The sequence below is a fragment of the Rhodnius prolixus genome, unplaced genomic scaffold, assembly GCF_049639745.1.
Source record: "Rhodnius prolixus isolate KJV_2025 unplaced genomic scaffold, Rpr scaffold_2, whole genome shotgun sequence".
Lineage (NCBI taxonomy): Eukaryota > Metazoa > Arthropoda > Insecta > Hemiptera > Reduviidae > Rhodnius > Rhodnius prolixus.
The window spans coordinates 48733028-48760872 of NW_027411592.1; the positions used below are offsets into that span (position 1 = coordinate 48733028).

The 27845-nt window shown below is 31.8% G+C and overlaps 3 protein-coding genes across 9 annotated transcripts in view; 1 reads left to right on the forward strand and 2 right to left on the reverse strand.

Annotated features, from left to right (window-relative positions):
* LOC141448506 (melanocortin receptor 4-like) overlaps window positions 1-27207 on the forward strand; it is a 156032-nt gene extending 128825 nt beyond the window's left edge. For 5 of the 7 annotated variants that reach the window (XM_074116889.1, XM_074116887.1, XM_074116890.1 and 2 more), the window contains 6 exons: window positions 9693-10034; window positions 11029-11135; window positions 12699-13284; window positions 17857-18022; window positions 22838-23089; window positions 24827-27207. In XM_074116889.1, the coding sequence (XP_073972990.1) occupies window positions 12722-13284; window positions 17857-18022; window positions 22838-23089; window positions 24827-25042 (1197 nt within the window). In that variant the 5' untranslated portion in view covers window positions 9693-10034; window positions 11029-11135; window positions 12699-12721 and the 3' untranslated portion in view covers window positions 25043-27207. The remainder of the gene's footprint in view (window positions 1-9692; window positions 10035-11028; window positions 11136-12698; window positions 13285-17856; window positions 18023-22837; window positions 23090-24826) is intronic. The other 2 variants (XM_074116888.1, XM_074116891.1) reach the window with 1 other exon arrangement.
* LOC141449827 (glycosyltransferase 25 family member) overlaps window positions 1-27845 on the reverse strand; it is a 184266-nt gene that overhangs the window by 149725 nt on the left and 6696 nt on the right. Inside the window, exon 5 of the mRNA XM_074119657.1 lies at window positions 27584-27773. Coding sequence (XP_073975758.1) covers window positions 27584-27773 — 190 coding nt within the window. The remainder of the gene's footprint in view (window positions 1-27583; window positions 27774-27845) is intronic.
* LOC141448509 (protein CIMAP1D-like) lies at window positions 21115-22142 on the reverse strand. The gene has a single exon (XM_074116896.1). It carries the CDS (start codon window positions 21843-21845, stop codon window positions 21147-21149), a length of 699 nt encoding a protein of 232 aa, XP_073972997.1. The 5' UTR covers window positions 21846-22142; the 3' UTR covers window positions 21115-21146.

Here is a 27845-nt window from a genome sequence, read left to right on the forward strand (position 1 = left end):
ATGTAAATTTATAGAGTAAAATATTTGGTAGCTTTTAGTCCATACCTGAAAACCAAATGTCATTTTACAATAGTGGTTATTCAGTTTTTATCATTTTCTGTAATACAACTATCTTTTAATAATTATACATTCTTTATACACAGTAGAGATATATGTATAAACTTTTTTTTTAACATTATCTTTTTAGAGTGTTCTTGGTAACCATTTTAGAATATTCACTCGATTAGGCGCTTCATTGTTAACAAAAAAAAAGTTAACAAGAAGAGGAAGAACATGAATTTTTTTTAAAATGCTGTTTTTTTGCAACATTTTTTCAAAATCTATTAAATCTACGAGGGTCGTTTGAAAAGTCCGTGCAAAAATAAAAACTACTTAATTTTTTGGGGTAAACCTTTTTTATTTTTCAACATAGTCTCCTTTTAGGCTTATACACTTCGTCCAACGCTGCTCTAGTTTGTTGATCCCTTCCGAATAATAGGATTTGTCCAAGTCTGAAAAATAGCCATTCGTTTCTGCAATCACCTCCTCGTTTGAATAAAATCTTTTTCCCGCCAGCCATTTCTTCATATTGGGGAACAAATAGTAGTCCGAGGGAGCCAAGGCTAGAGAATAAGAGGGATGTGAAACGAGTTGGAACCCTATTTCCATTAATTTTGCGACCACAACTGCTGAAGTGTGAGCTGGTGCGTTGTCGTGATGGAAAAGGACTTTTTTTGTGGGCCAATCGTGGGCGTTTTTCTTGCAGCTCGGTTTTCAAACGGTCCAATAACGATGAATAACATGCACCTGTAATAGTTTTACCCTTTTCCAGATAGTCGATGAGGATTATTCCTTGCGAATCCCAAAAGACAGTCGCCATAATCTTTCCGGCCGAAGGAACGGTCTTCGCCTTTTTTGGCGCAGATTCCCCCTTGGTAACCCATTGTTTAGATAGTTCTTTGGTCTCAGGAGTGTAGTGATGTATCCATGTTTCATCCACAGTGACGAAACGACGCTTAAAGTCCTGCGGATTCTTCTGGAACAGCTGCAAACAGTCCTTGCAACACTTCACACGATTTCGTTTTTGGTCAAGCGTGAGCAATCGCGGCACCCATCTTGCGGATAGCTTTGTCATGTCCAAATGTTGATGCAAAATATTATGTACCCGTTCATTCGAGATGCCCACAGCACTAGCAATCTCACGCACCTTCACTCTTCTGACATCCATCACCATATCATGGATTTTATCAATGATTTCTGGAGTAGTAACCTTAACAGGGCGTCCAGAACGTTCAACGTCACTAGTGCCCATATGGCCACTCCGAAAATTTTGAAACCACTTATAAACTGTTCTAATCGAAGGTGCAGAGTCACCATAATGTTTATCAAGCTTCTCTTTAGTCTCCTGAGGCGTTTTGCCTTTCATAAAGTAGTGTTTAATCAACACACGAAATTCTTTTTCGTCCATTTTTTGAAAATCACTCGACTTCCTCGATTCAAACGAATGCCAAACACAAAGAAATAGACCGATCTGGCTGAAACTTGGTGTGTGTTCTTCCAAGAGATGCTACTAACTAAACAACCTCGATACTCGCCAGTGGTGCTATCTCTCTGACTTTGCACGGACTTTTCAAACGACGCTCGTATGTTGTTGCAAAATAAATAAGCACTTGCAAACGAGTATTTTTTCTCTATTTTAAAGAAACTTTAAGAATTTTATCTTAAATAGAAGAAGAGAAAAAAAAATTGTCAAATTCTTTTTTTCTTTTTTTTTAACCTTTATTTAGATTTTTACAACTGCACAGAAATCAATGCAACAAGTAAAACAGATGGTCGATAATAGAGTGTGCTGATAGGCTAGGCCAACAAGCACACATTGACATGACTGACATGAACGACGGCCATCCAGCGATAGCAGTCGTAATATGCCATAATAGCAGGAGAATCACGACTATCACACTAGACAGCCGACGCTACATTCGCAGATGGTCGCGAGGCCACCGACGCCTCAACCGTCGTGGAGGATTAGTTGGGAGGGTGGAGGTTGAGAGGGCTTGGACTAAAGGATTCATGTGAGAGGATAGTTGGGAATGGAATTTTATGTAACAGGATTTGGCGAGGACAGAGACGAAGGGAATTTTAAGCTCATTGTGGATAGTATGGTTAGAGACGTAGAAAGGAGCATTGACAAGGGTACGAAGGATTTTGGATTGAAGGGAATGGATACGATGAAGGTTCGAGTGTTTGGCTGTCCCGTACAGTTCTATTCCATATGTCCATATAGGGGCTAGTAATGTGTAGTACAGCTGTCTTTTGTTACGTAGCATCAGTTTTGAACGTTTGTCTAGTAATTTTTTTAATAGTTTATATCTGTTATTTAACTCAGTTCGTTTTAGTCGAGTATGAGGATTTCAGGTTAGTCGCTTGTCGAGGTGAAGTCCAAGGTAACGTACTTTTGTAACGGTAGGAAGAGCAATATGGTTGCAATATATGGAAGGGAGGGTTTTCCGGTTTAGTGTGAAAACTATATGTTTGAATTTTTGTTGATTTACCTTAATTCTCCACTTTCGTAGCCAGGGTTCTAGGTTATTAATATGGGATTGAAGATGGCGAGTTGCCATGACAGGATCATTGTCAGACGATAAAATGGCCGTGTCGTCAGCGAAGGTAAAGGTAGCAGTATTTGGATGCAGTGGAAGGTCAGCAGTGTAAATTGTATAGAGGAGGGGTGCGGGAATACTCGTTTTTGTAAAATTGTCAAATTCAGGAGTTTTTAACGTTACACTTTTTCGTACAGTTTTTGACGATCTAACCCTTATACAACTGCTATACCCGACAGTTTTATTGTAATATAATGTAATATATTGTAGTATAATGTGTAAAGAGCAGAAATACAAGCATTTTTTTTTTTTTTTAGAAAAAATTATAAAATAGTTTTTTGTTTCCAAATATTGAATTAAAATTATAAAGAGTTGATTTATTATTTTAATTTTGTTTTGCAATCTAAAAGTGGTTTAAAAAATGATCGTCTTAAATCGTCAGATTTTAATTAAGACAGAATTTGTTTTTGGCAATTGGCAAAGTAAAACTCAAGAAAAAAAAAGAAGCAAAAAACTGCGGCTGTGTCATGGACACGGCCGTGTGTTGTACGTGAATACGTTTACGTAACGGGTTATATTTTTTATATAAAATATTTGTATTTATGTATTTAGGATGAAATCAAGGAAACAAATAATTACTGTGTTACAATATAACTTTATTAATTATAAAGCACAGCTTGACTCGATCATATGGTGTTTTAATATTACCATTCGATTGTTCTTGAGAAGCCCTTTCCAACTGTATACGATCTCTGTATTTGGTTTTGGCTTTACGACGCGTATAGGCCGACATTATATATTTTTGATAATATTTTTTTACTCTAACACCTTATTATATTCACTGTCACTATTTTACACTAATGTTTTATATACAATCGATAGATTGTGACGACAGCTGACGATTAAAACTTAAACGAACATCGTAGCTCCTCCGAATCAAAAGTTATACTAATTGCAAATCTCGATACGCAGCAAAATGGCGGCGCTTCCCTCTTCACCGCGCGCGATGCGTCACAGTCCTCGCTTATTGTAATGAATTCTTTGATCCTTTAGCTATCCAGTGGTCTAATTCAATTTTGGATGTAGACGATAGATTGGAAACTATAACGCCAAACTGTATTCCAGGATTTTGTTATCATTAGGTTTTTTTGGATCGCCTCCATATGATAGCAAATTTAAAGACGTATTCACGTCAAAATCGTTTTTGCTCAGCGTTTCGAGTACTTGGTACCCTTCATCAGGAGCTTTATTTGGTGGGTAGGGAGGGCGTAGCTGTACAAATTCTAATGTGAACAATGGTGATTAAGAAGCAATTTGTCTAATTAAACCGAAGGGAACAATGGTGACAAAATAGCAGTTTCTCTAATTATACTGAAGAGAACTAATGTTACTCGAAATGTTTAGCAATAATATAGATTTTTCAAAACACTTTCTTTACCCGATTACATTAATAAATAAATATTACTGAATAAATAATGTTAATAAATGTGTATTCATTAAATCAAACCTTTATGTTTACACAAGTGCAATTATATTTCGAAATTCTATATTTACGGAGTGAAAGAAAGCGATGTGGATTTAAAAAGTATAGTTCACCAATATTAAGAGAAAAAGTGCTATACTTATTTCCAATACCTTCGCCCTCCAGAGGTTTCTAGCTACAAAATCCTTTAATAATACATTTAATCAATGTACTATAATACTAGATGAACTGATCCAATCGGTGGTTTTTGTACTTTATTCAATGGAACCCAAACACTCTTGCAACCCTTATCTTTCTGCAACATTCTCCGACCGGATACGGTTATTTAAGTTGTTTTTTTATTTACTTTCCTTTTGAAGTTCCGAGTACAAAAAGAGGTTTTTCGAATTGGTATTTCTTTCACTCGCTTATTCACTCCCTCACTACGGGCTTTTGTGTTCCAAAATCGGTAAATCGTAGAATGTTAATATTTGATAAGAAAATTAAATGCAGTATAAGAAACTCGTTGGAGATCAAACCAGATTATTCAATTAAATACAATGGTATTTATTTCATATTTGTACTATTATTATTTTTTTAGTTTTATTATCTCCTTTATGAAACATATTTACTTCTGACAAACTGCAGATGGAGAGTAAACTACAATTACATGATGCAAAAAAAGGCTATAACCGACGCAGAATGCGATACCCTAGGGATACAGAACAGTGCTGACACTCTCGAGAATTTTAATGAGTGAAATTATCAAGGATAGGAAAATCATGAGTCCAACGTCCATTTAGGCGTTGCTGTGGATTATCAGGATGGTTTATATAGAAAAGGAAGATTTCGAGCTGTTAAATAAAGATGGCTGGATAGGCTTGTTAGAAAATTGAGAAAACCTGAATGGATAGATCTTTATAGTAAGAATAAAATCTAGGCAAAAATAATTCTGAAAAAGTTGAGGATGTAGTGAAGTAAGTGGGCCAGCAACTTCTTCCCGGATCACAGCATCCCTGCCAGTACCCAACTAAACGACATCACTCCTCACACTTAAACTGATTGCTTTATAACTCTTCTAAGAAGGATCGATTTATATCCTTGTCAGAGGATGGATGGTTTAGGAATAGCTGTAAGATAAAGTTGTCAATGAAGTGTGTAAGGTCCGCCCCCTTTAAGGTTAAAAAACTTTCAAGTCTGTCCATTGGTGGGATCTGCCACTAGGTGCAACTCCCCCAACTTTCCATAGAGATAGATTCTACCAAAAATATTAATAATAATAGACAAAACAAGGTAAAAATAGTGGTTTTCACATAAGCAGGGCCCACCATTCCATTCTAAAGAAACAATTCTAAAAATATAATAATTTTAGAGGAGGACTATTCGATAATGATGGATCCACCACTGATTGCACCCATCGGTCCACCACTAGTCCACAGATTGCTTTAAAATTACAAATAATTTTACATTTTAAATAAATAAATGTTTAATAATATAATTCGTTATAAAGAAGATTATGGTTTAATGTTACATAAACAGATTTATTCACAACATTCTAAACACGTACTATTTACTATGCAGATGGCTTTGGTCTATATCCCAAGTTACTTCTAGCGGATGTAACAACATAAATAGAAACACTTTAATCCTACTAAACTGTTCCGTAAATTATAATTATTTAAACCGGGCTGTTAAATAAAAGGTTGACTTTATTTTAATTAATAAACATTTTTTAATTTATTCGTATTATATTACATTCTAGACTTATTAAGTTACTCTAAAATACGCGTACTAAGGTTCTCCTTATTTCCACTAAATGAAATACTATACGTTTACTATAATAAATTATTTTTGAGCAAACTTAGAATTAAATTAAAATTAAGAGTTTACCTGAGATACAGATAAATTTACTGAGAGAAATTTAAACAAGTAATTACAATTTAACGAGCTACTTCAGGTAATTTAGTAAAACAGATAATTTTCATATTATGCGGTAAGCACATATTATTTTGCAAAGCACGCTGTTGCATACAAATATACAAATAAAACAGTTTTGTTGAGAGACTTTACTGGATTGCTAATAGTCTACATTACTGAACATGCTAGAATCAAATGATACTAGAATTGAAAGAAGAGTGACAGCTCCCACAAAACTCAACTAAAATCTTCTTTTTTTTCTCCTTTTTCTTGAAAAATATAACAATAAGCGCAAAGGTGCTCCAGACTTAAAAAGCTTCTAACTTCACTTCGACAAAGGTGAATCATGGTCCATATTGATGGTGGCTCTGCCTAGATCTCTTCCAGAACAAAAAAACCGCGCAAGATACGTGGTCTATAACATCTTCAAGTGACTTAGTAAGACCCTAAACAGATTTTTTCAAGCTCACTCACTGTTGCCATCGTACTAGTATTGTAATGCAAACGCGGTATCCGTGGTCGCAGAGTAATAACAAGTTTTTATGGAAAATTAGTGATCAGTCTAATTATTATGAAGCTTGAAAAGCTGATGAGTGGATTCAGATTGAGTTTGTTCTAGGAGGATTAAGACTTAGGCCCGTAATTTCCTCATCTAGTTTCACTGGTTATTTCCCGTAATCCTGTTCCTTTATTATATCATTGTCGCGAACATTTTTCATGACAATTTTCAGTTCCTTCTTTGAGAGGAAGCCTCTCAGATCAGTAGTACACAATTTCAACTGCGATAAGTCCAGATCGCAGCTTCAATTATTATTTATCGTACAAAACGGCGTTATTCTTCCCTTATTTAAAGCTTCAGCCTAACAGCTGAGCTAGGGACGGCTCGTCCAAGGTGTTATTCTGTTTATGGTTGCTATGAATCAAGCAGTGTAATATCCATATCCTCTCCTTACTATTGTTATTTGTCAATTTCAATTATTATTTGTAAAGAGAAATATGTTGCAAAATTATTGAATGTGTGTAAGAAATTCATGAATTATTATTTTAATATTCACGATGAGATGAAGAAGTTCTTGACAGAACTATAATTGATGAAGCTGGGGATCTCCACTTACGGTTGAACTTTTCTTAAGGAATACAATTTATCACTGTACATTGTACGCTCTCAACATGGTAAAGTTGAAACTCTTTTCAAATATAAAGTGCTCATATGCTACGTTTAGTAGCAGGCTATTTTAGTTCAGTATTCAATTTCAATAATGTAAGTAACTATGATAGAGGTCAGTTTATAATCTCGCTTAATTTTCACGTGGAAGTTAGTAACAGTTTGTTACCTGTCCAATTTAGAAAGTTATTTGTCACTTTGCTAATAAATTAACTGCTGGTTTTTAGCGGACGTTTATTCTGGGCAAAGTTCCACTGTTTCATTATTCCTCATATTGTTATTTAAAACATAATACAGCAAAGCTTTCTTCAGTCTTTCAAGTGAAAGCAATAAACACCAACTCTCATGCCCAAAATTTGAATAAGTAAAGTAAAGTAATTGCCTATTTTTTTCAGGCGGGCTTTACGTCCAACTACCAATTAGGTGTCGTGGATGGAGGCGACTAGCAAACATACATACTATATACTTTACTGTAAATTTCTTATTTACCGTTTAAATAAAATTCAAGGCCTAAGACGAGAATCGAACCCAGTAACACAATACATATTAGCTTTACAGGTCTCGCCTCAACTCGGTTACCAAGGCGCCTCCAAAATTTGAAAATAATAAATAAAACCTTAAAAAATGCATATTTACAACAAAAAAAAAAAAATGTTACACATAAAAGAGATAGGCTCATAACTGCGCAGTCAGTTATTTAGTTCGTTTTTGAAAAACAAATATAACCTGTACTGCAAACTGGTAATTCTAACAACGCTTTTAATACGAGGGGCACTATTTATATTTTGAGCCTAATAATAAAAAAAAAAACAGTAATCTGTCATTGAAAATGACTTTATTGTTTTTCAAAATATTTTCCTTTATGATCTATACACTTCTGCATGCGTTCGAACCACTTATCAAAGCATTTTTTCCATTCCGCTTGAGACACCTCCAAAACATGGTTTTTGAATGCATCTCTTCTGCCGACGAAAATCGTTGTCCACGTAATTTATTCTTGACGTTCGGAAACAAAAAAAAAGTCATTTGGTGCCAAATCAGGACTGCACGGCGGATGACCCATTAATTCGATTTTTTGAGTGCTCAAATACTCGGTTGTTAGACGAGATGTGTGACAGCTGGCATTGTCTTGATGAAAAATGATCCGACGGCGCTTGTTTGTTTTCCTTATTTCATCGAAGACTTCCGGCAAACAAATGGTTGTGTACCATTCAGAATTGACCGTTCTACGTTCCTCTAAAAAGCACTGTTGCCACATGACCAGTTTTTCCATGTTAATCGCGCTAATGTATAACGGACAAATAGAAGTTAATTTTGAGGTAAGAAATGAAAAAAAAAGTTACGAAGTTGGTTTCATGAATCTCCCATGTTGTGGTTTGAAAAATTAATTCAAATCCCCCAAACCTTAAGAATAACATGGAGTATAGTCAACTCAAGTTATGCATTTTTTATTTATAAATTTAAAGGTAAATATGATATTTGCCCCTCTTTAGATTGTATTAATTCAATCAGTTTTCATATTCAGAATTAGACTGTATAAAGTATAAAGGCTATATAAAATGGTGAAAATAAAGGAAACGAGCAAGTTTTATTCCATCAGAGAATAGCTAATTAAATGCAAACGAGCGTTTAAGGTTTTACGCAGGATTGTGAATTGAATGATCTCTTTAAGTTTGTGACCGATATTATAAGTGTTACCCCATAAATAGTTTTTCTTATTTGTAGATGATATTGTTCAGCTTTTTATCTGAATATAACATGTTCTTTGTTTCACATTTCCCATTTTCCATTAAAATTCTCCCAAAAATCAAGCAGTTTTGCTTTTCATAAAATTCAAACTTTAAATTTACTAAAAAAACAAAAATGAAGCTAGAAAACATCTTTCTACAAAAAAAGAAAAGTAATTAAACGATATTCCCTTCTATTTTAATTTTGTTTGATCTCTGGATAAATATAAGGATAAAATAATATCCACGATCAATCTTGTTTCCGATATTAAATTTTTCTGAAGGATTTTCAGATTATTTGTAGTTTTTTTCCTGTTCCAATGGAGCAATACTGCTCAACGAACATAACATACAAGTTGTGGTAAATTTATTTCCCTCGAATAATATTCTCTTTTTATGTATATTTTAAAGCGCTGTACTTTCACATCAAAGGAATAGATAGAAAAAAAAGTGCACAACTCATGAAAATATATACTATATAGAAAATATGCTCTTAAAAATACCCATCAATCATCAAGACGGTCATTATCTTCTATCACTTCTCTCCGCCATTTCTTAAAACATTCCTAGTCCTAGAATAGTAGTTCAGGATCACTGCTTCTAGTCAGCAATGTTTTTTTTCTTAAAAATTCAAGTATATTTGCAAATTTTCAGCTTAATTCCGGAGTAGCTAGTACAAAGGGTAGAATTATTTCTTTAAGACTGAGTATAATGGTGTGGAATTTGAATGCAATTGCAAAGATTTAATGTGTATATCTTTAGGAGAAGATGTACTTAATAAAATTGCTTTAAATTAAATTATAAAGTTTAAATTATCTTAATTGAAGTTATCTGTTGTTTAGGATGAATAACTGAACAATTAAATGATGGCCGGAATTCCCTTGGCCGACTGTTATTCAGAATTAAAAGACTCACTGTTCCTGGTGACATAGAGGCTAGCTTTCCAAAGAACCAAGAGGAGTACCATTCTATCCGAATAGAAATCAAAATCTTCACTGAATAAGCCAGCATGGTGTCGAAGCGTTGTTTAATAAGTTATTAATCTTACAAAGCAACTCTGAGAATTCATCCAGAATCCAACTATCAGATTACTGACAAAAAATTGTATACCTTGAATTTGTCATGAGTTCTCAAAAATACGGCCATGGCTAAATCCATTTAGAAAAGAGTATTCAGTAATTTAAGTAATTATAATTTTAATATTTTTCAGAATCAATCTTTTTATTACATTTAAAATGTACAGAATTCTTTTGTCAAGTTTCATTTGCCTACTTTGATTTGGTCTTTGATATGATAGAACCTATCGGAAATGACAAAACACAAGTGTCTATATTGACCTTAAATAGAAATCTGGAGACAATGCCTTGCTGAAAAATTAATTATTCAATAGAACTTTTTTCGAAAAGTTGCTGAAATCCTTCTAAAAATTTCAGTTTGCACAGAGAACTTTTACAGCTTTCTTGATGAAGACAATAAAAAGTATTGAATTGTAAAAATCTCCTACAAAGAGAATTCAAGAACAGCGCCACTATACATAAACCAGATCTTAAAGCGTGATATTCCAGCCGTTCCACCAAGCTAAAAGACTTTCCTTAATTTTTTTATTATGCAATAAGTAAAACAAATTAAAGTACAAAAAAAAATAGTGAGGTAAAGAAAAGTAATTATTTCTACAGAAAGTTTACCGTTTGTTATAATAATTGAAGCGAAAGTTATTATTGTTTCACTATTTACCTAGGTTTAGATGTGGGTATGGGTAAAATGCCTAAACTTTTCGCCTCTATAAGGACTGTATTCTAAGGTTCTGTTACTTCACCAGTTGGCACACTTGATACTCTGCACTTAACACATCGTTCGCTGTGAATCATCTCACCCACCTTAATGTTCAGTTTCACATAGTGATGGCAAAGTCTAATTTCATTCTATTAAGTATCATACGAAGAAACTTTCAACTGTACGAGTAGATTCCACATTTTTATAACAATTTAATTGAAACACATTCTGACTAGGATGAGTATAGATCCAAAAAGCCAAATCTGGAATAAAAAAAATAAGCATAACGCACATTATGCTTTATGGTGGATTCTTTTTCTTTAAAAGACCAATCATCTTTTCTTTTTGCACACCCAATGGACAATTGGTAAGTCTCAAGTATTTATTGTTCTTGTTTTGTTTCAGGTATCTACTAGATGGGGAAACGTCAAGAAGATTTCTGTTTTTAATAGAATCAAGACAATTACCTACGTTTTCTTCAATATCGACTGTTCTGGTATCTTTTGAACTTGGTATATATATATATATATATGATTTCATTTATATTTGAAATATTTTCTCATTTACACAATAGATTATTTAGAATGGATAAATTTGTTTCTAACCCAATTTGATTATTAATAAAATAACATAATCTTATAATAAAATTAAAATAACATATAATCTTATAATAAAATTAAAATAACATAATAATAAAAAAAAGGGCAAAAGTTAGAAAGAATAAAAGATAAATGACTGTTAGAAAGAGAGGCACTAATTTATAAAGTGGTCTACTTTGTAGAGTAAAGTCTGCAGCTAAATGACTTTTAGTACAAGAAGTGTTTGATGCAAAAATTATTAGAACAAAGTTATAGCACAAGCTTATAATGCTATCAGGTCTATAAATTACTTTTAATGTCCGCTGGAAAATTTTTAGGTTAATAATTCTTTTTATCAAGTTGAATTTAATAGTGCATAATAGGAAATATTTGAGATTGCTTTTGCCTCTGATGAAATTTTACCCAATTAGGGGTAATTAAAAGATTACTAATTTTCTTTTTTTAATGCACATTAAAACTAAAAGATCTAAAAGTATCTCTTTTTAAGGAAATTTTCTCGTCACTTAAAAAAATAATCCCTAATTTACTGCTCTTATTTTGATTAGTTCGTTCGCTAAATTAAAATGTTCTAAGAACTTCTTCTGGAGAGAGACATCACCCAACTGTTCGTTCTCATGACATATTGTCATTATTTTATGGCAGTTACAACAGACTAAAAGATACTCACATTTTGTTTAGTTATTCTTCTTCTTTGACTTCGCTCTTATGCCTTTCAGTGTCGAGCTTTAGATAACTTAGGCCTTTAACCAACGGATGTACTCTTCTCTGTTATTTGCCAATTTTCGGATAGAAGACCTAGTCTGACCTCGCTTTTGTGCCAATCGCCCGATGTAATCCAAATAGCCCAATCTTAGTCTACGGCCTTCTGATTTAGCCTCCATCAAGCACCTAATCTTTTCCTCTTCTCTTCTCCAGCAGACGTGGCCAAACCGCCCCAACTGCCGATTCTCCAACTTGGTTATGAAGGGTTGTACCTCTAAGCTGGTCCTTATTGTTTTATTTCTAATTTTATCACGCTTTGTTTAGTTATGAATGTCTAAATAGATGAAAAAAAAAAAAAGTCTGCTTTTCATAGAAGTTTACCCAAAATTACTGCGAGAATCACTCCAGATACAGCCTTTCCAGCTCCTGTGTTCAGTCTCAATCCTTTCATTTTCTTAAGTAAGAAACTTTTCGAGTCACCCTGAGTTTAGTATTAAAAAGTATTTTATGTTTCAAATTTCCACTTTAGGTTAACAGTTCCCAACAATGAAGTTCCTAATAATCATTGAGTCCTAAGTACAACAATTATAAAATGTCCAAATGACCATTTAATACTAATGTCCAAAAAAAATGGCCCACTAGTTCTTATTTTTGAATTTCCAGAAATGTAAAGTTTATTCCGTTTGTCTACACTGTCTGCCAGAAATGTTTAATTATTTATTATTTCCTTCGCAATATTTTGTCATTCTTTTCAGTTTTTTATTTTGTTTTCAGGTCGTACAGGTGATGTATGAACAATGGAAGATTATGAAAACATTACGGTCAATTTCACCATTGATGGAAATTATAGCGAAAAGACTGAAATAATAATTGAACGAATACCACAGTTTTATTATAAATTTATAACTATTCCACTGTTAGTGTTTTGTGCATTCTCTGTTCTAGCAAATGCCCTAATATTAGCATCACTGAGATGGATTAGACGACCATTGAGTCCAACTTTACATATAAGTTTATCTTTAGCTGGTGCAGATATGTTTACTTCATTAGTTATTGGTATTGGTTTGATTGTAAATAGTTTATTACCTCAAGTGTTCAGTATACAAATTGACAAATGTTCACAATTAGTTATTGAAGCGTTGAGAATGGGCGGCATGTATACTTCAATAGGGCATTTGTTAACATTGGCTGTAAATCATTATCTTGGCATAAAAAAGCCATTGCATTATCCATCATTAATGACCACTAGAAATATTACAGTTATAGTGTTAGCATTGTGGATAATACCGCCATCTAGTTTTGCAATCTATTTCAGCTTACTTGAACAGGATGGTTTCGCTATAATTGGTTGTGACTACGAGTAAGTAACACTTTATTTTTTCATTCAATACTTAGCCGTAGTCTATATCCTTACAAAAATAAAAATAAAATAAAATAACAAATAAATAAATAAACAGTGAACCTATGAATATTACTGATTAAAAGATTTTATTCTTAACCACCAGATCCTGAAAGCCTTGTGATGAAACCAGAAATAGAAAAATAATGCAGATAAAGTAAGATGGTTCCAGCAAGATAATTGCGCTAATATTTCCTTTAAATTATAAATACCTAAAAACAGCGGAATAATTTTTTGTTTTTGTTTTTTGTAACATTCAAATAAAACATAATTTAAAAGATTTCTTATTTTAAAAAATTGTAGCAGATTCGAACAATTTCTTCTAGAATATTTAAAACTTTTTCTTTTTTCGTTTTAGAACTATTTCTTCTCTGTCTCAGAGCTCCCTAGAGCTAGTTTTGGGAGTCAACAACGAACAAATTTTGTTAACAAGTCTTACTAAACTTATTTTTGTTTTCTACAAAATTGCTTTTTTACCATTCTGCTACAAATGTTCTCTTTTCACTGCCTGTTCAGTTCTTAAACTTTAGAGATGCGGCAAATTTCGATATCACCTTCATGGGTTACCCAAACAATTCAATTCTGATAGGCTATCTACACAAAACCTATCTTACATAATCACCCCAGAGGCTAACTCATTGTCATTTATAACACTAAATCTTATTGACAAATTACACAATTACTTAAAAACAAAGATAATTACATATTTTCCCTTCAATTTAGGTAAATTAAGGATTTGAATTTGTGTTTTAAGATACAAAACGTGCGAAACTTTTTTACAAATTACTTGGACGACGCTCCAAATTGCCCTTAACGTTTAACATACAACACTATTCTCAAACCTATGGTGGACTTACGGACTAGAGCTGTGGGGTTCAGCCAAACCTACCAACATACGGACTGTACAGACATTTCAATCAAAACTCCTCCGACAGGTGACTAACCTCACCCTTCACATTCCCTCATAGACCTCAACATTCCCTTCATAGACCAACTCGCTAAGACTAAATACCGAAAATTCCACACTACTCTCTCGACTAGCTCTAATCCTCTTGTACTGTTTCTCACTTCTTCTGACATCCCTAATACTCCTCACCGACTGAATCGCCAGTGGCCCCGCGACTTCCTTGTAGGCTGAAGACCTAAATCATTACTCTCCTATCTCTCCTCTCTCTTCCTCACACTCTCCTCTTCACATTCTCCTCTCTCCTATAGAGAGTGCTACCGCTGGGTTGTTTCTCTCCTCCTGCTCTCCTCCCGCACTAGTTCATCGCTCTCTCCATATTTACTTATTGTATACTGTATAAAGATTGTAAATAACAAAATAAATTTAAAAAAAAGAAAAGAAAAGAAAAGTTTTTTAAGTTAACTAAAAATGATGCTGCTTTCACGGATGTCATCTTCCTCAGTGGAAGACAGAAGCTTACCTAGCTATGGGATAACAAATTACATTAAGTAACCTATCTAATCTATCTTCTACTTGAGACCATTAATGATTATCTTAAAGAGTTTAAAAACGCCTTACTACTATCCGCAAATCTATTTAAAATCTTCTTCTTTCGCCTAATCCATTAAACTGCTATACGTTACCAATTTACAGCAAGAAAATCGAAATTGTATTTTGCGTATCAACTGTGCTATCTCCAAATCTAATTGCTGCTCTTAACTTCAAATCTGAGGAAGTCCCACTCTGCACTGCATGCACTCATTTGAATAATTTAATCAGTGAATAGGGTTTGTTTCAAATCCTAAATTCTATATTTATTTTGCTCTCCTGTAAGAATCTCTAAAGAGATACATGCGTGTTTCTTGGCAAATTCTTTGATAGAAACAAAATTTACTGAAAAGTTTTCCTAAATTTTTCCTTAAAATGAATAGGGTTACACTGAAATTCATAGTTCAAAGTTCAGATTACCCAAATACGAGTATTATGCTGAAAAAATTGCTTAATTAATTCAAATAAAATAATTTATTAATTAAACATTTTATCCTTTGCTTTCACCTCTTTTAATAGACCAAAGAATGAAAGAAGACACGATGAATTTTGAAAAGCACTATAATGCGATTTTTAAAAGGCATAAAAAGTTTTAAAACATTATATTGGGTAGAATATTATCAGAATTTTCGCCTCTATTAGTTGCACGTGTAAAATAAAAAATCAATAACATGCATCCATACATTTGCGCTTGTGCTTAATTTAATAATACATTAATTGAAACTCAATTCAGTTTGTTTTAATTTAATATAGAGGAATAGAGAAAATACAAATAGTGTTGTGCTAACATAGCTGCAAAAGAGTGTAGAGAATTTTTATTGAATCTATTTAAATAATTTGTAATTTTAACCTCGTTCGATTTTCCTTGGTCACAATTTGTTTACACTTTTCTGCAGGCAGTCACTAAAAAAAAAATACTCCAGTCGCCAATAAATTCAGATGTTTTGTCGAGAATTAAAATGTAAGGTACATGGTTTTTAAAAAAAAATCACAGGTTCGACCATGTTTTTTTTTTTTACATTTTCTCCACTTCTCCTTTGATTTGCCACGCACTTGAGAAGTTAGTTTTCGGTTCTGCTGTTGCTCTTCGCCTTAGGACTATTCTAAACTGGTGCCCATTGGGAATGGCACTACAACCAGGAGATGTTCAGTTACAAAGTCACATACTATATACCAGTACATACTACATACAGTTGAAATGCAGTCACATCTCAAGAGTAAACTTACATAACCCTCAACAGTATTTACGTAGTTAGCTGGCGTACAGGAAAAGAACTTGATTGAAATGTTTATACATTACTTAACACAAATAACGAAGCCTTAAGAGTGAATAACAGATCTGATATCTGAGGTATTGTTTAATTAAATCAATAAGACTTTCAACCAAATGGTACGAACTATTACAATTGTTTTATAACAAAGACGTCAGAAAACCAAGTTTCTGAATTAATGTCAGTAAAAGTTATTAATAATGATAGGAGTGCTGAATTGCAAATATATGCACTAACCTATTCATAAAATAATGTCAAATTAGAAAGATAAATAATTTGTAAAGTTTGTGATCAATTATTAACTGCAGTTTACTTTATTGACTACCCGCAAGCATATCTATCCAATCATGGATTTATGCACCAAATAGATATTTGCCATTTGTTCTTTTTTGTTTTTTTGTTTTTGTTTTTACTTATGATCTCTACAAAAATTAGGTTTTTACCTGAACTAAGTAACATTCTCGACAAAACTACAACAAATACTTATTTAATATGAGTGTCCCGAATAAGACACATTACTTTAAAATATCTCAGTTTTGCGAAAGATTCTTCTCTTATGACCATTACAACATGTTAGTAAAAAAGTTCAAATGGTTCAAAGCTCCTCTGAATTAACAGAGAAGATTAAAGTTTAAACGCCTATTTAACCGTAGTTTATTTTTATTATGTATTTAATCTTAATATTTTTTAATGATGTTTGTAAGCTTGGATTCAAATAGCTTTAATATTTATGTTGCTTTTTTTTTATTTTATTTTTATTCTTTCAAAAACAAACTTCAATGAGTATTATTACATCAATTTGTATTTTCGTAATTAGCTAAATTCCTGGCTAGAAAATAAAAAGTATTTTACTGAGTAAAAAGTGTTAATATGCTGCCAACTAATGAAATATAATAATTTATATAGTAATATAATAAATAATGCTGATTACAATAACGCCTCAATCTATTTAGCTCAGTAAATTGAATATTTTAAAACAAAGTGAAGTCTTCTGCAACACAATTACAATTCGCTTTCATATCTATATAATATGGAATCTAAGTTTCTAAACTACATAGCTCGCCACAATGGCCCCGAAATTCCTTTTGAACGCCCCAGATAATAACAAGCCACTGAAACAAATTCCAAGATGCCACAACCGCCACTCTAACCTTTTATACAAAGACTGTGTCCATTTTCACCATCCCCGACAATCCCTCTAAAAGATTCAAAAACCCCCACTGGCTCTTAGATTTTGCTAGGCTCCGCATAACCATCTATCTGTCAAGATTAAGGGAGATTTACTAAAGATCGTATCCTCTCAGTCAGACAAAATTTTACTATATCATACATTTTATTATAGTAAAATATGCTATTGCCTTCACTAATTGCAGGTTAGGCTAGTTAATGATTTATTGCTTACTAGCATGTGAATCTGCTATTAAATGTGAAGACTTCAATCTTTATCGGTTAACTCTGCAGTTAATTTACTGAAGTTTCCACTTAGTTCAAATTTGCAGGAGAAGCATTCTACCACATAAATGTACGATTCCTCAAGGCGCCCCCGTTTTTCGTTTACTTACTTCAGGTATACAACTTGTTCTGAACACTTAGGTACACATCAGGAGATGGGTTAAATTTATATTATTATTTGTTTATTATTATTTTTATTATTTTTTTTTTAGAGAGAGAGAGAGAACCAAGACTAAGTATCAGCCAAAATCAAAAAACTATTTATGATTTAATTTTCTTTTTTCTTGAATAGATTTTTGTTTATTCATAATTTAGATTTATCACGAGAGCAGAGTTCCGCAGTTCTTGCTGCTACATATTTGTTGTATGTTTAATCACCATGGCTGCCATCTATTCCCACATCTATCTATTAGTGAGGCAACATCAAGCAAATCGAAACAGATTCAGACGAGTTGGATCCTCCTACAGTAGAAATCCGACAGTAGGTCTTTCAAATTCAATTTCATTTCTATAATTAGTTATTATATATGCAATTAGTTATTAAATATCACATTTTTTTTTTTTTTTTTTTTTTGTAAAACAACAATTTCTAAAATAGAATACACTTACACCTACAAAAATGCAATCCCATCTATATAAATAAATTATTAATTATCGATATTTATTTAACATTAATTGAAAAATTGAAATGACCAATTGAAACAACTTCTTATTTAATTTGAAACCACTTATTTTTCTAGTTGATTTGAACTAATTTGAGAAAAATACAGTTCATACTTAGCATATACTTTGATTATGTAAATAAACATTATGTGTTCATTAATTGGAAATAAGATGAAAACTATGAAAACAAAAACTTAAGCAACTCAAACAATTTCCATCTGGAAAAGTAGTAGAGCTTTTCGATTAACTCAAAGTAGACCAAACCCCAAAAATATGAATGGCTTAGGGTTGAATAGCTTAAGTTCCGATTAAAAAAAAAACTATTTTTTTATAAACCAATTAACTTAACTCCCAAGCTCTTAATATTTTTTTAAAATATGAATGGCTTAGGGTTGAATAGCTTAAGTTCCGATTAAAAAAAAAACTATTTTTTTATAAACCAATTAACTTAACTCCCAAGCTCTTAATATTTTTTTAAAATATGAATGGCTTAGGGTTGAATAGCTTAAGTTCCGATTAAAAAAAAACTATTTTTTTATAAACCAATTAACTTAACTCCCAAGCTCTTAATATTTTTTTAAAATATGAATGGCTTAGGGTTGAATAGCTTAAGTTCCGATTAAAAAAAAAACTATTTTTTTATAAACCAATTAACTTAACTCCCAAGCTCTTAATATTTTTTTAAAATATGAATGGCTTAGGGTTGAATAGCTTAAGTTCCGATTAAAAAAAAAACTATTTTTTTATAAACCAATTAACTTAACTCCCAAGCTCTTAATATTTTTTTAAAATATGAATGGCTTAGGGTTGAATAGCTTAAGTTCCGATTAAAAAAAAAACTATTTTTTTATAAACCAATTAACTTAACTCCCAAGCTCTTAATATTTTTTTAAAATATGAATGGCTTAGGGTTGAATAGCTTAAGTTCCGATTAAAAAAAAAACTATTTTTTTATAAACCAATTAACTTAACTCCCAAGCTCTTAATATTTTTTTAAAATATGAATGGCTTAGGGTTGAATAGCTTAAGTTCCGATTAAAAAAAAAACTATTTTTTTATAAACCAATTAACTTAACTCCCAAGCTCTTAATATTTTTTTAAAATATGAATGGCTTAGGGTTGAATAGCTTAAGTTCCGATTAAAAAAAAAACTATTTTTTTATAAACCAATTAACTTAACTCCCAAGCTCTTAATATTTTTTTAAAATATGAATGGCTTAGGGTTGAATAGCTTAAGTTCCGATTAAAAAAAAAACTATTTTTTTATAAACCAATTAACTTAACTCCCAAGCTCTTAATATTTTTTTAAAATATGAATGGCTTAGGGTTGAATAGCTTAAGTTCCGATTAAAAAAAAAACTATTTTTTTATAAACCAATTAACTTAACTCCCAAGCTCTTAATATTTTTTTAAAATATGAATGGCTTAGGGTTGAATAGCTTAAGTTCCGATTAAAAAAAAAACTATTTTTTTATAAACCAATTAACTTAACTCCCAAGCTCTTAATATTTTTTTAAAATATGAATGGCTTAGGGTTGAATAGCTTAAGTTCCGATTAAAAAAAAAACTATTTTTTTATAAACCAATTAACTTAACTCCCAAGCTCTTAATATTTTTTTAAAATATGAATGGCTTAGGGTTGAATAGCTTAAGTTCCGATTAAAAAAAAAACTATTTTTTTATAAACCAATTAACTTAACTCCCAAGCTCTTAATATTTTTTTAAAATATGAATGGCTTAGGGTTGAATAGCTTAAGTTCCGATTAAAAAAAAAACTATTTTTTTATAAACCAATTAACTTAACTCCCAAGCTCTTAATATTTTTTTAAAATATGAATGGCTTAGGGTTGAATAGCTTAAGTTCCGATTAAAAAAAAAACTATTTTTTTATAAACCAATTAACTTAACTCCCAAGCTCTTAATATTTTTTTAAAATATGAATGGCTTAGGGTTGAATAGCTTAAGTTCCGATTAAAAAAAAAACTATTTTTTTATAAACCAATTAACTTAACTCCCAAGCTCTTAATATTTTTTTAAAATATGAATGGCTTAGGGTTGAATAGCTTAAGTTCCGATTAAAAAAAAAACTATTTTTTTATAAACCAATTAACTTAACTCCCAAGCTCTTAATATTTTTTTAAAATATGAATGGCTTAGGGTTGAATAGCTTAAGTTCCGATTAAAAAAAAACTATTTTTTTATAAACCAATTAACTTAACTCCCAAGCTCTTAATATTTTTTTAAAATATGAATGGCTTAGGGTTGAATAGCTTAAGTTCCGATTAAAAAAAAAACTATTTTTTTATAAACCAATTAACTTAACTCCCAAGCTCTTAATATTTTTTTAAAATATGAATGGCTTAGGGTTGAATAGCTTAAGTTCCGATTAAAAAAAAAACTATTTTTTTATAAACCAATTAACTTAACTCCCAAGCTCTTAATATTTTTTTAAAATATGAATGGCTTAGGGTTGAATAGCTTAAGTTCCGATTAAAAAAAAAACTATTTTTTTATAAACCAATTAACTTAACTCCCAAGCTCTTAATATTTTTTTAAAATATGAATGGCTTAGGGTTGAATAGCTTAAGTTCCGATTAAAAAAAAAACTATTTTTTTATAAACCAATTTACTTAACTCCCAAGCTCTTAATATTTTTTTAAAATATGAATGGCTTAGGGTTGAATAGCTTAAGTTCCGATTAAAAAAAAAACTATTTTTTTATAAACCAATTAACTTAACTCCCAAGCTCTTAATATTTTTTTAAAATATGAATGGCTTAGGGTTGAATAGCTTAAGTTCCGATTAAAAAAAAATATTTTTTTATAAACCAACTAACTTAACTCCCAAGCTCTTAATATTTTTTAAGTATAAAATAATTAATCAATAAAAATAAAAAATAAAATTGAAATATACAGTGCGAAAATAAGAGTGTATTTTGTATGTTAAAAATTATTGTCATTTGGACCTACGTAGGGTTTTATACATGGATTCGGTTTTCCGTTTATTGTGAATCCCGGCACCCGTGGCAGGACGTAATTGTAACTAGGTGAATAGGCTCCTGGTCCGGGCAAAGCAACTGGTGGTTTCGGTTCTTTCCTGGATCCAATAGTCGCAGAGAACACCCTCTTCCTAGTCAAATCAATTTTTGGTGTTCCATAGGCAGCTGGTCCCGGTGTTTCTGCTCCTTTTGGTTCAGATCTTTTGCCTAAAATCAAGCATCCTTTCATACGTCTCCCATCTGGTATAGTATATGCATTTGGTGCTGGCGTACCAACTGGTGGTTTATAGCTATACTTTCTACCAAATGGAAAAGCCGGTGCCCTCGTTAAGGTAGCATTCATATGTAATTCAGGACAGTAGGCATCTGGACCTGGTAATGGCTGCAATACTTTTGATATCTTTCTGGAATTAAGTTTTGCACAAGGTGTTGTAATCTTACCGAATCTTGTAACGTTAGTAACGGTATATTCGGAGGGCCCTGGTCCTGCTGATTTGCTACTAACCTCTTTTAATTTCCTTCCAAAAGAATAACATGGACTTCGCCAAATGGTCACATCCTGTGCTTTACAACCAATTAACGGCGGTAATGTGTATTGGCCAGGCCCTGGCAAATCTGGTCCACAGTTGTCTACCTTGCCCATTTTGTGATTATTGTTTTAGAACTTTTGTACCGGAAATGTAATGACAGTTTTTGCCAAATCCTTTTGGTTGACGAAGGGCCTTCTTCCTCCTAACTGATCTTCCAAGAGTTTTTTTTTTTTTTTTTTAATATCACTGCATTCTGTTTGTGTATTTATGATGTGTTATGTGCAAATCACTGTAGTGTGCATGTTGTGTCTCGTACAAAAATGTACTGAGTTGGATGTCAATGTGTATGTGAATGTGTGGGTGTAGAAAAATGTTTTAGTAATTCAATTTTGTTTATAGTCACATGATTATATGAAAGAATTTATATTTAACAATATGATTTTTTAATTAGTCAAATTAATAATTCATAATTTTTATTTGTAACCAGAAATATAGTATACGAATTAACAAGGAAAATGGAATTATGAAAATTATTACTAAATAAATATTAGTAATTTAACTTTAAATTGTTATTAAATTCAGTAAAAATAAATAAATAGGTCAAATGTAACAAAAACAAAAATCTAATAATTTAAAGAACAATTTTTATTTATTATTGCTAAGAACTATTACTCCTTCTGTCACTAAAAGATCTGTTCGTTAATGAGCCAAAAAAATAGCTATTAAGATTAACATTAGCATAGCATTATTTATCAAATACCCTTGATCACTCTCGTATAAAGGCGATATTGTGGTCTAGATGTTTGAAACTGAGGAAGTATTGAACCAGGTTTATTTTCTCTTACTCCTATTAAGAGGATGTATTGCAACCGTGTAAAATTTTTGATGTAAAGATTTCATTAGAAATATACGTTTATTGGTCTTCTGCGTCCCAAAAAGTGGTTTTTTAAAAAAATTGGCAAGTTGGGTATGCGATGCAGGTTGCTCAAACATTACGTTTGCTTTAACTCTAACAGACCTGATAATTAACAGGAAATATGTAGTTATACTTCTTATGCAAAAAAAATAAATAAAAGTAAAAATAATTTTTTATCTTCTATTGCAGTCAGCGAATGATCTACGACAAAGCCGTAACGAAAAAGCTTTAAGAACAACGTTACTGATCGTTGGAACAGTGGTGCTAGGATGGTTACCCGCTACAATACATTTCTATCTAGTATGTGACAACTGCTTCATTAAATTGAATTGGGGTACACCCGTATTGCGAATAATTACCTCTGCATTAGTCAACTTTCTCATCCTATTGAAGACTGCATTAAATTCATGCATCTATGCAGCTAGAATGCATGAGATTAAGGTATTTTTTGTTTTGCTTTAAGGGTTAGAAAAAAAGTAACATTGGCATTAAGAGCAATTCAGTTCGCTTCTAATGACTGCACTTGCAGAGGAGCAACTATAAAAAGAAATCACTAGTATCATCAAGATTTCAATAGCAGGTCGTGCAGTGAAGTTGCTTTAGGAGGCTCGTGCATAAGCCAAAAGAATAATGTCTGAGTTCAATAGAAAATTTGATTTTATTTAAAAATGGAAATCAATTTTTAAATCTTATATAATTTGTATTAGATTAGATTAGACTAGGGCGGCCTCAAGGCCTACGCCACTGCGACCCCTTTGGATCTATTGTGACCCCTCACTCTAAAGCTCACCCTCCAGACCTGTCCTTTTAATCAGACTCTTAATGCTGGAGAGCGACTCTTGGGTAAAGCTCACAGGCCTTGGCTTTTCCTCCCCGAGAAGTAACATTCTTAGCCACACGAGCCCCTCACACTGACACAACACTTGCTGTGCCGTTTCCTACTCTTCCTGACAGAACCTACAGAGGCTATCATCTGTCAGGCCCATGCGATGCATGTGTTTTCTGAGCCTGCAATGGTCAGTTAATAGGCCTACAATTATCTTTATAGCCCCACGGCCTTGACGGATTAATTCTGCAGTCAACCTCGGCGAATAGCCTTTAATAAACTCCTTCGCCTGTCTCTGCCCAGTGGTGGCATAATTTGTATTGATTGATAGATGAATTAAGTCTTGAGGATTCAGAATATCTGAGTTTTATTACATAATAAATATGATTTACTCAATTAATTCAAAAATTTATTTTGAATAATCAAATCCTTACGGGAATTAAATTGTAGAACAATATCAAAGGGATTTTTTGTTTGTTCTTGTTAGCAATCATGATTTCTCTTAAAAGCTATCCAATAAATCACTAAGGTACTTTACCTTAGTACTTTATACTTTACCACTAAGGTACTTAACCTGCTGGTGATTAGATTTCTAAAAAAAGAAGCCTAATCTCTCAGTAAGGTATGTTTCCGCCTTAGATCAACATAATGTCAAGCTCCTAAAAGATGCTTCACATTTCAAATTTATCAAAGAATGTCTCAAAAATTTAGAATAGATAAATAAAATTAATACGAATCTCAAAAGGCTTGATTTTTAGCCGCAAGAATTAAAAAACCTGAAGTACAACCAGAGACTAGAAAAAAAAAAAAATCTTTCAATAATTTTAATGAGTGTAATGGCAGATCATATGAACCTTAATAAACATCGAATAAGGATACAAGAACAGAATCTGTCTTAACACCAGCCAACAACAAGAATGTATCAGGAGGTATGGGTATATCACCATGTCATAGCGCCCTTAAATCTACTTTAAGCGGTGCTAGCAAGGTGATGTAAAAACTGGACAACAGATGAACATAAGTATATAATATTATAATCGTATAATGAATCTACAAACTCTAAACAGCCTTCGCCAGTTTCGCGCTTCAGGTAAAGCGATTAGTAGTTACCATCTTAATTTCTTAAGAATACTACAGCTCTACTCTCCAATTACTTGCTTCTCTTACTCTTTCTATCTTATAACCTTTCTATCTTATAACCTTTATTTCATCATATAATTCATTCAGTTAGATTTATTATATCTATTTTTAATTCTCAATCCTTAACTCTTTCCTCCACTCCCGTTATTCTTGCAAACATTTTATCTGTACATTCATAAATATCTAAGTAAATATAATTTATTTTGTTACAGGCGGCCATAAGATTAATGCGCGACAGATTCATTACCTGTTGCAAATTTGGGACTGATCAAAATGAACATAATGGCTTAAATTCAGAGTCATCAAGACATTTCGTTAGTAGAGCGTCAATCAGGCCAAGTCGAGGGACAGTGCTGTGCAGACTACAGTCATTACCAAGAAACGAAGGCCCACCCAGACAGCATGCTCACTATACAACAAATCTATAGTATAATCGTGTTGTACATTTTGCTGACAGTGTAACTAGTTACTATTGAACAGTGTTGAATTTGTTCTTATTACATAGTGAAAAAAAACAACAAAATGTGGGATACACGTATCAAAAATAAGAGCTAAATGAAGATTGAAGAACTATTTGAAGTGGATCGATTCTAAAACAATGTGACAAAAACAACAAACTAGTGACAAACTGCCAATTACATCAACTTAACTCAACACTGTCAATCATCTGTGGATGTGGTTAAAAAAAAAAAAGGCGAATTGTGATGAGAAATGACAGCATAGTGCCACCATATTGATATACCAGAAGCCAGCCCTTATTCACTTAAAATTAATTTAACAAGGACATCTGGTTGTGTATGAAGTTGGCATATGCACCGCCACAGAACAGCAAAGGGCATATAATAACCAATAGGTTCAGTGCCCTAAAATAATAATAATAAACAAGGACATCTATTGATTTAAAGGAAAATTGTAAAACGAATTAATTGTTTTAAACGATAAAAATTTTTCTGATGAAACCAACTTTTAGTTTTTTATTTATTTATTTATTTATTTTTATACAATTTAATACTTTATGGTTTTATTTGACATAGCATGCTAGCATGCTTGTTTTCTGTAACCAAAATAAAAATAAAATTTCGAATTATTTGTTATAAATGAAAGGGTAAAAATTGAAAAATTTTAAGTTCTTTCTTTACAGAATTTTTGAGTTTTGATCAATGATACTAAGAAAGAAAATTATTTATGTCAACGTTTTGAACTGTATTTATAAAATAAGTGCAAGAAGACTACAAGAAGAAAATTATACAGATTAAAAACCAGTAGGAATGATTGATGTATAAATATCAGAACAGTAAACTTCATAAAGTGAATCAATAAAACAATAAGCCTCTTATTTTTAAGTAGAACTCGCTCTGCTTCGAGAACCATAGAAATTAATAAATACTAAAATTATAATCGAGTAAACTTAATTTTACTTCTTTTATTTCGGATTCATTTTACTTCTTTTTTTCTCTTTTTATTTTGAAACGTTTTAGTGTTTTTGATATGTAAGCACTGCTTTGACGGTATTTTACAAACGCTAAATACTCCGTACACCATTCAACCATTCTACGAGTACAGATTGCGTATATGTACAGATTGCGGCCAGTGTAGGCTGCCTGCGGCCACTTTTCAAGCTGGCTGGCTTGTTTATTCTACTGCTTAAGTATCTTCGGATATCAGACTTAGTACTTAGAACTTACTGGTTAAAGAATTTCAAAACGTTGGCTAATGGTAACTCCAAGAGATGATGGGCCTAGATGAACTATGATTTAGCAAAGTTCGGTCCCTCCCGATTTAAAAAATAAATAAATAAAAAAGAAAGGGAGGACACAGATAATCTTAAAGCTGCAAGTTCTAGAAACTGTTTTATATTGCAACGAGGGATATTGGACTTGCACAACTTCGACAGTTGGTTGCCACAAAATGTCAAAAAATAGATTTAATCATTTTTTAGAAAAACTATGATCAAGGGTGAAGAAGTTTGTTAAGTTTCGTTAGGTCAGATAAACACTAAAGAAGAATCGCTTCAATGAACGAACAATTCAAGCTAAGAAATCTTTTCTTCACCTTCATCTTAAATTTTAATATTTTTTATAATTAGGTCAACTGTCATTTAAAAATGATCTAAAATATTTCATACAATTTTTTTTTTTTTCATAAGACAACTTTTTAAGAAAATTAAAATCTCCTTTGAATTAAAAAAAAAATAAGTAAGCTTTAAAAATAAAGTATAATTATGAATTTATTTTTGTAATGACTCTAATTTCAGTGTTGTATATATTAAACAAACGAATTACGTGTATTTATTTATTCTTATTGTAAATGATTGTAAATAAAAACTATTTAAATAGTTAAAGTCACTTCGACATTCTTTCAGTTCCAACATACGTGTATAATCAACAAGTGTGTATTACCGGCAGTTAGTTTTACATGGCCACTACAGATGCCAGCACCTACCAATAAAGCAGGAATAGGAACCATCTAGTTTTATATTTCATAAAATAACTTTGAAGCATACATTAAACAATTAAAAATAATTATTTCTGGAATAAATAAAATTTTATATTCGATTTAACCTATATTTGGAACTTCAATAAGAACACAAGAAGGATGTACAGAATTCATGTAAAAACAAGACAGAAAACCAGTGTAAAATGAGGGCTGAACCATGTCAATAACGTGTTTCTTTCTTTTTTATCCTTAAACATCGGACTAAAGAATGAAAGCACATCATCAATTAAATGTATTACTAAATCAATCAATTAGTTTTAAGTAATATGCATAGTTGCTACATTACTTCTACATACTTATCATTTGTTTCATTTCCGAAGGATGAAATTGAAAATTACACAACACTTTATGACAATTGCATTGTAAAAATAACTTTTTTCCGTTAAAATAGCTATAATTAAAAAAATAGCAATACTAAATACAAGTTAAAACATGCATATGTTTAAACAAAATAATAAATAAAGTTTACTCACTGTCCGTCAACTGCATCAACAATTGTTGTCTCTAAATGCAATTCTTTCAGTGAATCTACCATCCTCTTCCGGCGATCTGGTCTTCTAACAAGATTGATCATAAACACTTTATCCACAGCTATTTGTCCTTCGTGTGGATCTTTGATGAAAGAAGTGAGAAAATCTTCTGCTTCTAATGGAGCACCATCAACTGCAAAATAATAGCATAAAATCAAAAGGCTAAGTTTCTTAATGCTAGCTGAATAGTTTCTACTGTGTATAG